General features: G+C 44.4%; 1 protein-coding gene across 3 annotated transcripts; it reads left to right on the top strand.

The window, feature by feature from the left end:
* The first annotated feature begins 270 nt into the window (after positions 1-270).
* Positions 271-16,191, top strand: elapor2b (endosome-lysosome associated apoptosis and autophagy regulator family member 2b). Of its 3 annotated transcripts, none has more exons than XM_071920559.2 (22): positions 271-470; positions 3,900-4,020; positions 4,125-4,314; positions 4,623-4,770; positions 5,399-5,488; positions 5,581-5,686; positions 6,334-6,483; positions 6,627-6,715; positions 7,864-8,044; positions 8,275-8,403; positions 8,504-8,594; positions 8,949-9,051; positions 9,430-9,567; positions 9,987-10,259; positions 11,779-11,952; positions 12,082-12,271; positions 12,413-12,509; positions 12,589-12,690; positions 13,572-13,698; positions 13,877-14,055; positions 14,804-14,966; positions 15,726-16,191. In XM_071920559.2, exons 1-22 carry the CDS (start codon positions 366-368, stop codon positions 15,789-15,791), a joined length of 3,012 nt encoding a protein of 1,003 aa, XP_071776660.1. In that variant the 5' UTR covers positions 271-365; the 3' UTR covers positions 15,792-16,191. The 3 variants fall into 3 exon arrangements, with proteins under 3 accessions (XP_071776660.1, XP_071776659.1, XP_071776661.1); XM_071920558.2 differs by having other exon boundaries at positions 15,723-16,191; XM_071920560.2 differs by having other exon boundaries at positions 453-470; positions 3,904-4,020; positions 15,723-16,191.
* Positions 16,192-16,351: the final 160 nt, after the last annotated feature.

Raw genomic sequence — 16,351 nt, 5'->3', positions numbered from 1 at the left:
ATTGTGCGACCTTACCCAAATGACGGCTATGTATTCTTCATTTTCACTTTGGTAAAATGTTGCCACACATATTCATTAATAGGGGTTTTATTTAGAAAAACGTGACCGGAAATATCATCTTTAATTCTATGTGGCTTGACACTGGTGTGGGTGGAGAGAGAGGAGAGAGAGAGAGAGAGAGAGAGAGAGAGAGAGAGAGAGAGAGAGAGAGAGAGAGAGAGAGAGAGAGAGAGAGAAAGAGAGAGAGAGAGAGAGAGAGAGGCGCATCAATGACAGGTGCACCATAACCAAATCTTCACCGCGCAGCCTTTACATGCTTTTGCCCTCTGAGAGCTCCGGCCGGCTGCTTGTGACACGAGCTGAGGATGCGGGAACAGCTGCTCGGGTCCTGGTTCCCCCGCTGCGTTTTATTCCTCATCACCGTTCACCGATCCGCGTCCGCCGACAGAGACCTGCGGCCGTGCGATGAGGTGAGTGCGCTGTCTTAACACCACACTGTTTATTATTATTATCATCTACATCCTAATGCTGCTTTATATTAGCAGCATCCTGAAACTATATTAGTACTATTAATATCCTAACTGCAGGATCAATGTCCTAATAGCACTGTTTATTACCCATATCCAAATATTACTGTTTTTTATCGCCTGCTATTTTATGGCAGCACTCAAGTCAATAAAATGCTCATGCATGCAAATAAACCACCATATTAGATGCAAGAGGCTGTTACAAGCCAATTCTGTGTTTCTCACGATGAAGAATGCAGTGATAGCCTTATATAATCCATAATAAACGCCACTTATTAGGACAAGTGGTCTGAAGCCACTGCATGTGTTATATTGGTACAGCAGTGTCTGGATCTATGGTCTGCACGATCCCCTCCGCGCTCTTGATCGGCTTAAACGCGAGGCGTGTTGACTAAACATCGCACAGCAACGGCTCCATAACGAGATCTCATCCCGTCCCGTCTGCTGGCTGCTTTGGCCTCCATCGCTCCTCATGTGCAGCCTCCTGCCGGGGCCGGTCGGGCTATAGGATTACCGTCGAGGTGGAAGCGAGGGAGAGCGGGGGCTGTCCTGTCCTGTCCTGTCCCCCCCCCCCCCCCTTCCCGGCCCCCCCTCCCGCGGAGAATAAAAACAGCTCACTGTGGATGCAGCCGTGGGATGCCGCCGCTGTGGGAATCCCACATAACCCAGTCCTCGAATCACCCCGAAAGCAAGCTTGCATCATCACACAGGCTGTAGCCTATGATCGTCTTACAGCGACGGTTGTCAAACTGGGGGTTCGGGGACCTCCAGGGGCCCCTGAAGGGCTTCCAGGGAGTCGCACAGTAACATCAGGAATAGGTTGATTTCACTGTCATTTCATTCACACGAAATTATCCGATTATTATGGGATGTATAAGAGCAACTGTTCTCATCACTGTCACCACTGTCATCTCTTACAGTGTAGATAGTTACACAGTTCAATATTAAATCAACAACACCCACAAAAATAATAGACTTATCAGTTTTACCATTTAAGCATTTAGATGATGGTTTCATCCAGAGCAACTTACAAGGTTTAGTGTTTTGCTCGAGGACAGTTTGTTAGGATACATGGCTGTTGATGGACAGTGTAAATTTATAAAGAAAGAGTAATATAGGCAATTCAGTTTCAGTTCAAAATGTAAGCAAAAATTGCTGTTTAGTTGGCAGTGATAGAGCATTTTTTAACGATCTGGATAAGACAAGACGACCAATGCCAAAATTTTACATATTTGGAAGACATCCACTTCCTGAAATGTTTGAAACGCTGACACTTTACACCTAACCAGCAGGACAGGACAGGTATTTAGTTCCACAGCTCTAGGTGTGTGTCTGCTGGGGTAAGACTGATGTATGCCTCACCCTGCTTTAAGAAGGCACTAACCCACCTATGGATGTTGTTAGTCTGAGTTTCAGTGGAGAGTTTTAGTGTCCCATGATGGTCTAAATGCTGTTTCAGAGGCTTTTCCACCCTGACAAGTTCTGGGGTAAAAACTGAATCCATGAAATGTAGGGAATTTTTTCAGAGGTTTTTGGCATGAAAATGGTCAAATGAAATTTCTTCGGCTATCAGCAGCTTCAATCCAAAAGTATCGGCATCTGCCTTCAAAAACCCATATCGGTCGAACCTCGGTGTCCTAAAATCCACAGCCCAACTCTGCCTACAGTCTCCTGACTCATAGGATGGGCTGCCGTGGCGCTGAATTTTTATCCCCTGTCCCCCTTCTCTCATCAGTCTCCATGGCAACCAGTGTGAGTCACCCGGGAGACGAGCGAAACACATTAACCTCCGTCCTTTTATCAATCTCACCTTTTCCCCACTGTCAACATATTAGCACAGGCATCAGCCCTCGCTTTGTCCGTTTACACAGAGAGAGGCAGAGGGAGCAGGTGAACCTCAGCACAGGTTGCCATGCTACATGTTAATGAAGTGGGTTCCAATGTTGTGTGTGTGTGTGTGTGTGTGTGTGTGTGTGTGTGTGTGTGTGTGTGTGCACATGTGGCTATGGCATGAATGGCCATATTTGTTGGTATAGCTGGAGAGAGGTGATTAGCTATACAAAAGACCTCAAGCTTATCTTTACTGGAGACTCACACACACACACACACACACACACTGCATCAGCAAGCCAGCTCTCTCCCCTCTCTCTCTCTCTCTCTCTCTCTCTCTCTCTCTCTCTCTCTCTCTCTCTCTCTCTCTCCCTCTCTCTCCCTCTCTCTCTCTCTGACTAATTCCCCATACACACATTGCAGGCCATTTTTGCATTGTTCCAGTTTAATTGGCTGCTACTTATGCGCCTCTGCTCTGCTTCAGCCGACTGTCTGTGTTCTCTGCTGATTGCCGGGCCAGTAATGGCCTGAGCAGCAGGTTCGGGGGAGGAGATGCATGGAGAATCGCCAGAACGAGGCTTCAGACTCCAGTGAAGTTGCATTAAAATGTACATCGTATACCGAAGAAGTCGCGTTGCCTTTATTCTGCAGGCATCACATAGTCAAGGAGTTTGATTTGATGCAGAATTAACTATTGTCCTTCAGTGTCATGGCAGCTGTAAAGTGGGGCAGCTGCAATCTATGTCCAAATGCCACTGTGGTTATAGTATATTATGAAATAGTAAAATGTGTTCAAAAACTCAATGTGCTTCAATAGAAATATATATAATAGATTAGAAAAATATATAGGGAGGAGATAAAACTAGCAAACAAATTTCAAAAACGGTGAGAATATTAAATATGTAAAGTAAAATAAGATAGAAAGCCTTTACATTTATGTTAAAGTAAGTCTATGAAAATGCATTTTAAGCTGTGATATGAAAGATGATAGTGAAATAAATATGGCAGCAGGTTGTGCGACGGTCAGTTGGAGTGATGAGCAGCATAGTGCTGGCAGCTGAAGAGGAGGGAGGGGGGTTGGGGTCAGAACGCTGTGGAGATGGCCGGCCGTCATGCTCTTAATGGACCATTAGTTTCCCTGAGGTTATTTTCTGGAGTGGCCGGTTGCCGTGGCGATCAGGGTCGGTCGCCATGTTTACCCTGCAAACCCTTCCCTCACACACACACACACACATACACACGCGTTCCCGTTTCCACGACCGACTTTTGTTTTCATCTTCAGCTCCATGCTCGTCTGTGTCTAATACTGTATGTAAAATGTATTGTGGATGAACTGGTTTTTCAGGTAGACTTGAGTGTATGTGTGTGTGTTGGGTATGTGTGTGTGTGTGTGTGTGTGTGTGTGTGTGAGCAGTGGTGGAGCTGGAGGGTGGGGTGGAGGGGTGATGCAACAGATAAAAACATTTTTGTGCATCTACACAGAGGAATTTTTGGATGTGATATTGATCTTTGTGTGTGTGTGTGTGTGTGTGTGTTCTGCAGACAGACTACTACTATAAATACACAGAGTGTGACAGCACAGGGTCACGTTGGAGAGTGGCCATCCCTCACAGTCAGGGCTCCTGCTCCGACCTCCCACCTCCAACCAGAGGAACAGACTGCTGTAAGTGCTACCAGAGTGTGTGTGTGTTGGTGTGTGTGTGTGTTCATGCATGTGTGTGCACTAATTACATGCAAATCTGACCCTCTTCCCTCCCCGTCTCGCAGCGTTCTCCTGTGCGGCGGGGGAGTTTTTAGAGATGTCCACGCAGCAGTGCACGCCGTGTGTGGCCGGCTCCTATTCGCTGGGGAGCGGCGTCCGTTTCGACCAATGGGACGCCATCCCCGCCGGCTTCACCAGCCTGGCCAGCTACATGGACCCCGGGCCGTCCGGAGAGGACAGCCAGGCCTGTAACAGGTGGACACACACACACACACATGCTCACACACACTACCTTTCCCCTGCATTACAGATGAACATGCAGAGATAAAAAATAAACATGCAAATACAGTATATTGAGTGTTACAAACAAAAAAATCAGTACATTTTACATTACAAATTACATTTGCGTTTTCCATATTTGCATGAATCTGTGTGTTTGTTTTCTTTTCTCCTCAGAAGGCACATTTCCCCTAAATGGAATAAAAACATAAAACTCAAACAGAAACAGAGTGCAGACCCTTATTTTGCTAAGTTCTCTCCTGTGTGTTCTGTGTGTGCTGCAGCTCATCCTGGACGCCGCAGGGTGTGTATCTGGAGTCGAGCCGGGACGAGTGTACGGTGTCTCTGGTCTACGCTGTTCGGCTGGAGAAGCAGGGCTCCGTCTCCTTCACCTACCAGTATCCAGACAACAACATCTTCTTTGAGTTCTATGTAAGTGCTGTCATCGCCTATATACGCCTATACACAACTGTAGTTCAGGTTAAGGTTAGACTGATGTATTTGTCTGCTAATATATCAAGCTGATATGGGAGTTTTCTTCATCCACCTCTGATATGATGGCGGTTCCTTCCTGACCACAGCTAGTCAATATGTTTTTATTGGTATTATGTTTCAGAGAAATCATTCGAGTGTGGTGTGGGAGGGTTTTACTCAACAGCTTCAGTGGTGTCAGTTTGTAAAAACCTGCATTGAAACCTGCCTCACCCCTGCTAAAATGAATTTCATCAGTGTGGGTTTCAGTGGAGAGTTTTAGTGTCCCGTGATGGTTGAAATGTTGTTTCAGAGGCTTTTCCACCCTGACAAGAATAAAAAATCTGTGGGAAACACTGAATACTTGTTATTTTTGGGGGATGAAAATTTAAAGATACAATATATATACTATCTGCAGCTTCAATCCAAAACTATCAGTATCCATATCAGTCGTCATAAAACAATATCCTAGTTCAATGGCAAATTAGGTGTTGTAAGCTTAATCTGGATCAGTGAAGACCAGCGGCTGTTGCTTGGTAAAACAATCGGTTTTATGCAGCTAATAATTACCACATTAACATGTGTTCAGGTCCAGAATGAGCAGTGCCAGGAAATGGCCCAGACTGACGACCAGAAGTGGATCAAAGTCACCAGCAACGGAGAATGGGACACACACACGGTGAGGGAGAGTGTGTGACTCTGTGTGTGTGTGTGTGTGATGGTATGCGGAATGTGTATGGCTCACTGTGTGCCTGTTGTTCTGTGTCTCAGGTGAGTCTGAAGTCCGGGACGAACATCCTGTACTGGAGAACCACCGGCATCCTGGTGGGAGGGAAGATGGTCAAACCTGTCCTGCTCAAGAACATCCAGATAGAGGGTAAAGCATGAAATATATACATACACACACTCACACACACACACGCAAAGACACTCACAGACTTTTGCATTGCTAAAGTGAGTCTGAAGCCCTCAAGTAGTCTCAAGTAGTTATTACTAACATCCTCAGTGATTTTAATCCAGTATGAATCTGTCTTGTCTGTGTGCAGTTGTTCAGCAAACTCTGATAATCCAGTTTGAACTGATATCTCCCTAATGTAATAATGGGTTCTGATTTGGTGGCTGGAAGATTGTCATAATCTAATCAGGGAGGCTGTAGTGCGGGAGATTTCTGACCTCAGTACAAATGCATCAACCACCAACACCACATGCTGGAGAACCATACAATGGAGGAGTAAAATAAATAAAATCCCTTCTGAAATCAAAACCTGATGATGTTATGATGCAAGATGATAGATGCATGTTATGATGCAAGATGATAGATGCATGTTATGATGCAAGATGATAGATGCATGTTATGATGCAAGGTGGCAGCATGCACATGTTGGACATCCATGCTGTGAGCAGTAATTTAAGGGAAATCACAGAAATCTTCTCCCATTGAAACTAACCGAGTTCAAATATGGCTTAACATGACGTTTTCTCCGTATGTGCTTGTTATGTGTGTGTGTGTGTGTGTGTGTCCAGGTGTAGCCTACACGTCGGAGTGTTTCCCCTGCCGGCCCGGCTGGTTCAGCCCGTCCCCCGGCTCCTCGTCCTGCCAGCCCTGCCCCAGCAACACCTCCTCCAGGAAGGGAGTGTCCTCCTGCACCGCCTGCCCCGAAAACCAGTACTCACGTACGTACAGCAGCGCTTTCCCCCCGAAAACACCATGTTACCAACATGTAACACCAAAAAATTTCCATTCAAAGTCAAAAGGGGGAATACTGACACACACACACACACACACTTACTGGCCCTGTGTTCCCCTCCTCTCTCAGATGAGGGATGGGCAGAATGCAAGGAGAGACCGGCATGCTCAGAGAAGGATTACTTCCAGATCCACACGGCCTGCGACAGCGAAGGGAAGGTCAGTCCCCCTATTTCATGCACACACACACACACACACTCTTTTTTACTTATTTTTTTTACTCTTACTTACTTATTCACATACAAAAGGCTGCACACTATTCAAACTGACTTACTGTTGTTATCGAAGCTAAAGGTGCTTCTGGGTGTGGGCATTTTTCATAACAGAGGTGTTTTAGTTTTCAGTTTTTAATACATTGTCAGAGATCGGTAGTCTTTTGTTTTTAGCTCCATTTTCCCAGTTACAGTATCCAAATGAAAGTGAAAAAAGTCTGACTTCATGGATTTTCATTTTCATTTCAGGCCTTCAAACCTAGAAATATTGAGAGTGTGTATACCTTTGAGTTATTTACCAAAGACGGAAGCATTTAATAATTAATACCATTTCCATTCAGACCCACTGTAAATCACCCCTTCCCTCCGCTTACTCAAACAGAAAGGCACAGGATGCAATGAATTCCAATTACTCTTGTTACTATAATTTAGAAGTTTTTTGTGTACTTGTACTTTTTGGACTATTTTTGAAGCGAGTAATTGTACTTTCACTTAAGTATGCTTTGACTTTGCTACATTTTAAATCGCATCTGTTACATTGCGCAAATTTCGTCAGCGCTCCATAATCACTGCATCAGACACTGGACAATACATGTGATGAGTGAAGGAAACGGTGAATATGTAAGGTCAAAAGTCAGCGCATGTCATCAGATCCAAATCAACTACCCATGACCTGGGCCTGTTTAGACTCACATGTCTGAAAACACTCACAGTAAAACACACACAGTATGTTGGAAAAGAGGGATGATCTTTACAGAAACCACCACTAACACATCACTATATTATTGCTGATTCATGCTTTACTTCATGTATGCACTTTATTTTGCAAAGAATATGTTATTATTAAAAGAACCTTGTTTGAGTCATCTTGTCCATTTTGCCTTGCATGGGAAAATCTGTTATTTTTAAGTAACTCAGTAACTTTTATTCTGCATGCATTTTGAATTAGCTACATTTTACTTTTACTTAAGTGGATTTTTACACCAGTAATTTTATTTCTTCTTCTACTAAATTTCAGCAAAGTAAGAGCAATTCTACTTGAGTACCTTGTTTTCTCTTTCCGCCCCTGGTAACCTCTGGTTGTGACGGTCACAGACGCAGGTTCTGTACCGGTGGGTGGAGCCGAAGATCTGCGTGGAGAACGTCACCGGGGCGGTGGAACTGCCTCAGACGGGACAGAGGGAGCCCTGCCCCCCCTGCAACCCCGGCTACTACAACACCAACGACTCCACCTGCTTCCCCTGCCCGCCTGGAACCCACTCCGACGGCACCTCCGGTAAAACCTGCACACACACACTTCCACTTCTGACACTTACTATCACACTGAGGCAGACTGGATACGTTTCTGAACCTCATCTAACCTTTTTTTGTAACCTTTATTTATCCAAGGAAACACAAGCACTAGTAATGTTTGACCCAATAATTATGTCACTGTGGTATTTAAATGAAATGTTTGCGTGTGTGTGTGTGTGTGTGTGTGTGTGTGTGTGTGTGTGTGTATACCAGCGTGCGCAGAGTGCCCTGCAGGTACAGAGCCAGTGTTGGGTTATGAGTACAAATGGTGGAACGTCCTGCCGTCCAACATGAAGACTTCTTGTTTCAACGTGGGCAACTCCAAATGTGACGACATGAACGGTGAGAAATACTGGACCAATTTCTAAGTGTGTGTGTGTGTGTGTGTGTGTGTGAATTGTGTGTTTAATGCCTGTGTGTGTGTGTGCCTGTTGTTGATCAGGATGGGAGGTGGCAGGGGATCATATCCGCAGCGGAGCGGGCGGTTCGGATAACGACTATCTCATCCTCAACTTGCATGTACCCGGTTTCAAGTAAGTGTGTGTGTGTGTGTGTGTGTGTGTGTGTTTTCTTGGAGTCTCAGTGGGGGATTCTGGGTGCTTGTGTGAGCTTTTCATTATCTATCTATCTAAGGTTGCATTTGCATAGGAAGAGAGAATCTGAACTTCGAATGAACTTCTGTGTGTTCTTTTGGGCTATGAGGAAAAGATCCAATCTGTGCCATAAAGAATTTAAAAAATTAATTTTGTGCCTGTCTAAATCCACTGCAAGAGTATTTATATTTGAATACACTGAGTGTGTGTGTGTGCGATTATTTTGAAAGTGTATAAACTAAATCTCTGCCTGTGTGTGTGTGTGTGTGTGTGTGTGTGTGTGTGTGTGTGCAGGGTGCCAACCTCTCTTTCAGGGATGACCGGTAGTGAGTTTGGCCGGATAACCTTTGTCTTCGAGACCATCTGCTCTGCCGACTGTGAGCTCTACTTCATGATGGTGTGTGCTTGTGTGTGCTTGTGTGTGCGTGTGTGTCTGTGCGTCCGGGTAAATATTTGGAGCCAGAAGGTAGTAATTAGGTTATGACTAACTTCACCAGAAAGCCAGATAAGTTACGCCATCCTCATTGAGGTCCAGCTGAAGTCCTTTTGTTGTTCTGTTGTTTTTGTGCTTTTGTTACCAGGTGAACCTCATCATCAGCTTTTTCATCATCATCATTTTATACATAGAGACACTTTGCATTTTTCTGATTTTCTGGCTCCTCAGTGCATTTTATAAACTGCACATCCATTTTACTTGCTTATTTGGTTTTAAATCTGTACTCTAATCCAATCCATATTTTCCCCTCTGACCTGTTGACTGTGTTGCCCCCTGCAGGACGTGAACAGGAAAAGCACCACAGTGGTGGAGTCCTGGGAGGGCAGTAAGGAGAAACAGTCCTACACACACATCATGACCAGGAACGCCTCTGTCTCTTATACCTGGGCCTTCCAGAGGACCAATCAAGCTGTGGACGTGAGTTGACACACACACACACACACACACACACACACACACACACACACACACACACACACACTTCATTCCCCTTAATCATACAATGTGCATTAGATATAGTCATATAACACAAGATAAGATATGATGAAACAAGTCCCATGGGGAAATTGGGATGTTGCAGCAGTAAATAATAATAGGATACAGTACAAGAAAATAGAATATAGATATGAATATAGCAAATGGAGGGTATCAAAATTTCAACGTAACATGTTATGTAGAAATATATGGATGAAATTATGAAAAAATGAACTATAGCATTATGAGGGTGTGCAAAGTAATACCAGTAGAACATACAGAGACTATGAAAAAATAATGAAAAATATGAGTATATACAGTATATAACATTTATATCTCTGTTTATGTGTGTGTGTGTGTAGGTGCGGCGCTACGTGGGCGACATGGTGAAGCTGTACTCCATCAGCGTGACCAACGTGCTGGACGGCGTGGCGTCGGCGTGCCGCGCCTGCGCCCTGGTGTCCCAGAGTTCCCGGCAGGCCGGCTCCTCCTGCGTCCCCTGCCCCGCCGGCTTCTACATCGACAGAGACACCAACCGGTGCCAAGAGTGTCCCGCCAACACGCACCTGGCGGGGCGCCACACCTACGGCCAGGACGCCTGTGTGCCGTGCGGGCCGGGGAGCAGGAGCAACAAGGTAGAGAGTCCTGCTGTGGCTGTCTTTCCCTCTCAGTTGGCATGAAGACTCTATACATGGACAAAGCAGACAGTTACAAGCTGATCAGCATTCCTCCTAGTCAGGTTACAGCAGTAAACAGAACACTATATACTGCACAATGGGCTTCATTCAGCTTATTTCCTTGTATGTGTGACAGCAGTTGACAAATGTTGCAGCTGATGTCACACTGAATCTTCTCAGCAATTTTCTCACCATTTTTCTGAATTTTCTAGATGTTTTTGTGGGTTGGGGAAGATCATTAAACGCATTTACATTTGGGTTTTCAAACAGAGATAGTCAAAAGATTATAATACCACAAACACAAAACAGGCTCATAAAAGAGGGAGAAAGAGGAGGAAAAAAAGGCTTTCAGCACTTTTTTTTTAAGTTTTCCCTATGTGAGGCTGCCAAATACAGAAAAAAAAAAAGTTACTTTCTATTGTAGCAAATGTAGACAGTTCATTTGACCACTGGGATAGGGAGGGAGGAAGAAGATCAGTGTATTTTTTTTTTTAAATAATATAATAACAATTAATAACAGACTGGACGTTGAAAGAAGACAGCAATAAAGGACAGGTCCAAAACATGTGAAGGAAAGCACCATTTTGTTTTTTGCATCTCCAGCAAAGAAAAGAGAGTTCAGCATACTTCCTTTGTAGCCTATCTGGAGTGAAATAAACTCTTTCTTTTTATCACATCTGTTTTAAAAAAAAAGCATATGAGCAAGTAGTTCTTTATACACTGCCATCTTGGAAATCGTTTTGGGAGTATTGCCAGGGCAATCGAGAAGAGTGTCTATCTCCGAGGGTTTTAATTCCACTAAAAACATTATGTGCTTGATTCTTTCCATTAAGTGAGGTAATTTCCTTTTTGATTATTGATGATCTGCTTAGGCCAGATGAAGTTAGGCCTGTGGGGTTGTTGGATGTTTGTGGACGGAGCTTCAGGACCAGCTGGAAGAGGAGGCTCTTGGGGGGTGTGAGCCATCACATTTGTAAAATGTGATGGCTCACACTTCTGAATGTGTAATATGAGCGGGTCTTGGCCCAGTTCGGCCCTGCATGCAGCGCTGGCTGTGTTTCTGTGAACTCTGAGGATGTTTTCGCTCAGCTCTGCAGGGCTTCTATGGGGTGTTTTCCCAATTTTTTCCCCCTCTCTCTCTCTCTTTCTCTCTTTCTCTCTCTCACACTCATCACATTGTGCTTTCTTTAAGCACTAAGCCACGAGAGGTTTATTGCTTTTATAAAAATTAGCAGTAACACACCATTGTAATAAAAAGAATGATAATTAAGTAATAATAATTAAATATTTTGCAATATAGCAGTGTCGCTCTTGAACAGCTATGCTTTGACAAATGTGTTTCATAATGGCTTCCAACGTGACTCATCATCAGAACTGGGGACCAGAACGATCCATGTTCCAGTAGTAAATCTCCAAAGTGGGCTGTGTTGTATTTTGGGGTGACAGATTGATTCTGATGTGCTGTGTTCTCTCTCAGGAGCATTCCCGCTGCTACAGCGACTGCTCCTTCTCCCACACCGAGGACAACCGCACGCTGACCTTTGACCTCAGCGGTCTGAGCAGCGTGGCCTCGCTCACCATCGGGCCCAGCTTCACCTCCAAGGGCACCAAGTACCTGCACCTCTTCAACATCAGCCTGTGTGGCCACGAGGTACTGTAGGTCACACACACACACACATTAATCTTAATCCTTTTTCTGTCTCTCGATCTAATCCTGTTCCTTTTGCTCTTAACTTACATGATCATCGAAGCTTTTTCTACTGTTGCATGTCGACTGCAGGGCAAGAGGGCGGCCGTCTGCATGGATAACGTCACCGATCTGTCCGGCAAGGACAGCCAGAGCGACTCGGCTCAGTTTGTCAACTCAGTGGACAGCTTCATCTGCCAATCAACCATCATCCCAGCAGATGGGCGGGGTTTCAGGACGGCCCTCTCCTCTCAGTCCATCAGCCTCGCAGACACTTTCCTTGGTACACAACAACACAGTTTTCATCATGATAGCTTTTCCCTGCCCCCTTTGTCATTTCGAAAGATGTTAAAAAATTAATTATAGAAAGTAATTATAGAAAGAAAAGGTGGTTTTAGTGCGTCTGTCTCTGTCTCTCTATCAGGAGTGACAGTAGACACCGTCCTGGATGGGGTGAACGCTAAACCGGAGCTTTTCCCGGAGAACTCCAAGGACGTCCCAGACATCAACTTCTTCTACAGGTACAGCGAGACAGAGACAGAGACAGAGTGTGTGTTTTTAGAGTGTTTAAGTCCTAACTGTGTTCCCCGTTTCTCTCAGGTCAACCCAGGCTACGGCCTCGTGCGATCAGGGTCGGAGTTCAGTCATCTCCATTCGCTGTAACCCAGAGAAATCTGAACTGGGAGAACTCTCTGTGCCCAGGTAGGTGTGTGTGTGTGTGTGTCTTTTCTAATCATCTAGTGCTATACTGTGTTGTAATTTTTTTCATGGATGTGGTTTATGGAGGTATTTCAGGTTTTTTAGACTAGATTACATTTTAATGATCCCTATGGGGAACTTGAGTCATTGCAGCATCAAAGAATAGGATATAGCAAAAATGACTTAATTAACACATTTTAAAAATATAAAGGGTCTAAATAAGAATAGAGCAAACATACCATAACCAACAATTTCAACACAAGAACATATTAAGAAAAAATGGATATGGATGAAAAAATATGGAAAATATTTTATGCATGTATGCATGCTGTGCAAAACGACAGTAAAAATATGAAAAATATGTTTGATATGAAAATGTGAGAAATATGAGAATATATGCAATATGAAATAGATGAAAGTATGGTGATATATGCCATATATATATATAACAAATGAGAAAACAGGAGAATATGAAACAAATATGTGAATTTAGAGAATATATGCATGATGTGCAAAATGTGCATTGTTAGCCTTCTACAATATCAGATCATACGTACATGTGTGCAGTTACCTACAGGTCATACAAATCAAATATATCCAATCAAATATATCCAATTTACAGCTGTACATAATATACTTACAGAACATGCAGATTTGCATATGTGCATTATTAGCTGTTTACCTTATCAAAAATTCCAGATAGAGGGACCATATGTGCAAGTCTGCTGTCTGTTATCAGATCATATTGAAAACATACAACTCATATTTCTCATATGAAATCACTGTGTTCCTGCCTGTTTTCTCTGCTTTTTGTTTTCCTGATCTCCTGTGTGTGTGTGTATGTGTGTGTGTGTGCGTGTGTGTGTGTGCGTGTGTGTGTGCAGCTCCTGTCCTGCAGGAACCTGTGATGGATGCACATTTCACTTTCTGTGGGAGAGCGCCAGTGCCTGCCCACGCTGCACCGAGGGCGACTACCACCAGATAGAGGGCGCATGCAAGGGAGGCGCCCAGGTACTACACACACACACACACACACACCTCTTATACCACTTTTCTTCCACTCAGATTCTATTTTTATGGGGGCCAAACGTTCTCACAAGGACAGAAAAAATATGTAGCTCAAGCATTCTCTCTGTCTCTCCCCTCTCTCTCTCTCTCTCTCTCTCTCTCTCTCTCCCTCTCTCTCCAGGAAACTCTGTATGTGTGGAACGAGCCGAAGCTGTGCACCAAAGGCGCGTCGCTGCCAGCCAGGCGCTCGTCCCCCTGCGAGGCCATCGCTCTGTGGCTGAAGGTCGGGGTCGGCGGCGGAGCCTTCATGGCCGTGCTGCTCATCTCCCTCACCTGCTATTTCTGGAAGAAAAACAAGAGGTCAGTGGCTCCTACCAGTTAGACACACTACCACCAATCTGCCAACCTACTCATTACAATTACCTCGAATTATATCTTTAAGGTAGAGGCGTTACTGGCTTTACTGTTTGTCTATGACAGCAATAGTTTGGCTCAGCTTCTTTCAAGTAGAAGACATTCTTACAGTGGAGATCAAGACTCTCAAGCAATCAAGGTGTTTTAGTTTGTATTTTTAATACATTGTCAGAATTTTGTTTTTACTTTGATTTTGTTGGTTACTACATCCAAATGAAAGTCTGATTTAATGGGTTTTATTTCCTCAAGGCAATAAAAACTAGATTTGAAATGTGTAGACTTCTGATATTCACTGTATATGGCCACCTGTAACAGTGTCTATTGGGTTAGAATGGTATACTGGTTTGCCAATACATCTGGCAGATATTAAAAATCTGATATTGGCCAGTCAGTCAGTTGTCCACCTATGATATGATGCAGTGTGTTTGATTACATATTTATTGTAGAACTGATCATTTTTTGGCATGAAAATGGTCAAATTTAAACATATTGAATATCTGCACAACATATCAGCTATCGGCAGTTTCAATCCAAAAATATCAGTATCAGCCTTCAAAAGTCCATATCAGCTGAACTCTACTGTCTAAGCCAGAAAAAGCCTCACTAAACTTGAGCCAGCTAGTAACTTTGATCCTGTGACTCATGCTGCCGGTGTCTGCTGTCTCTGCGGTGTGTGTGTGTTGTGTTGGGTCAGGCTGGAGTATAAGTACTCTCGTCTGGTGATGTCCGCCAACAAGGAGTGTGAGCTTCCAGCCGCCGACAGCTGCGCCCTGGCTGAGGGGGAGGAGCCTGAGGACGACGTGGTCTACGCCCAGAAACCCTCCCTGCTGGGCAAGCTCAGGGCCATCGCCAGCAAGGTGTGGATTCTTTTTAATTTAACCTTTGTTTATCCAGGAAAAGTCGACTGAGCGTGTATACTCCTGCTTCACTTTCACATAGTTACACACATTGTTGGGGGTTCAGTGCCTTGAGGGAGGAGAGAGCGTTACTAATTCACTTTCCTTGTCGCATTTTCCCAGGCGGTCCGGGGGTTCAAACTGGCAACCTTCTGGTCACAAGCCTGCTTCTCGAACCTCTAGGCCAGTGGTTCTCAATCTCGGGTTTCGGGACCCCCAGGGACTCGCGAGATGATTTTGGGGGGGTCGCGAGATGATTTATGGGATAGGAAAAAAGCATATTTCTACTTCTGCTTTTTTTCTTGTGAAATACTGAATAGTTTTCAGTCTCTAGGCCTCTGATGATGAATCAAATGAAACAACCTGAAAAGAGAAAATCATTCTTTGGTTGAACTCTGCACACTTGGGACGGGGGTCGCGACCAGACCTTGCTTCGTTTTAAGGGGTCACAAGCCAAAAAAGTTGAGAACCACTGCTCTAGGCTACTGTCGCCCCATGTATACGTGGGTAGCTGTGTAATAATATGTAATTATTATGACTAGTAGTAGTAGTATTAGTAGTAGTAGCAGCATGCAGGCATAACTGTTGCTACTACCACCATCACTTGACCCAAGAATACACAAGAAGGGCCCCAACCGAAAGTCATTTAATCTTTTATACTGGTAGTATAACAGTAGATATGCTAAATAACATATTTGTATGACTTATGTGTTTCAGCAGGAGGGACAGAGCAGTGAGTCTGTGCAGCTGAAGTCCTCCCAGTCGGAGCGATGGGTCTGGGGATAAGGAGGAGCCAACCGATAGAGGACAGAGTAAAGGAGAGGAGGAACAGTCAGTGATGTCACTGTGCACCTCCTTGTGTGTCTTTTGACCCCCCCCTCCTCCTTGTTGCGGGGGGCTCCACTACGACTCCAGTTTCCACTGGGGGAGCGGCTGCCACTAAGACGCTGGCAAAAGAAAAAACACTGGACAACGGCTTCAACCCCTTGACCCTAGAATACACAGGGAACACACTTCTGCTTCAACGCCATGGATGCTCGAGGGCCGCAACCGAAAGAGATATACATGCTTTTACCGTTTTCTTTTTGTATATTTTGTATTTTCATTTGGTATTTTCTGTTCAGAGTCATGTATTTATATCAATGTTGTCATGATGAATCTTTATTAAAGTCTTACTTGGCTTTGGGATGTTTGTGTGCAAGTTTAGAGTTCTTACTGGGTACTGATGCATGTGAAACAGGTGTAGAAACAACCTGAGAGCCAGTTAGCCACATGGGTAGAGCTTCTTGACTAATATTGGCATGACGCAAAACTGCATAATCATGTAGATAGTGTGTCATGACGAG

This window comes from Centroberyx gerrardi, chromosome 24 (assembly GCF_048128805.1).
Source record: "Centroberyx gerrardi isolate f3 chromosome 24, fCenGer3.hap1.cur.20231027, whole genome shotgun sequence".
NCBI lineage: Eukaryota > Metazoa > Chordata > Actinopteri > Beryciformes > Berycidae > Centroberyx > Centroberyx gerrardi.
This window is presented reverse-complemented; position numbering and strand designations above follow the sequence as displayed.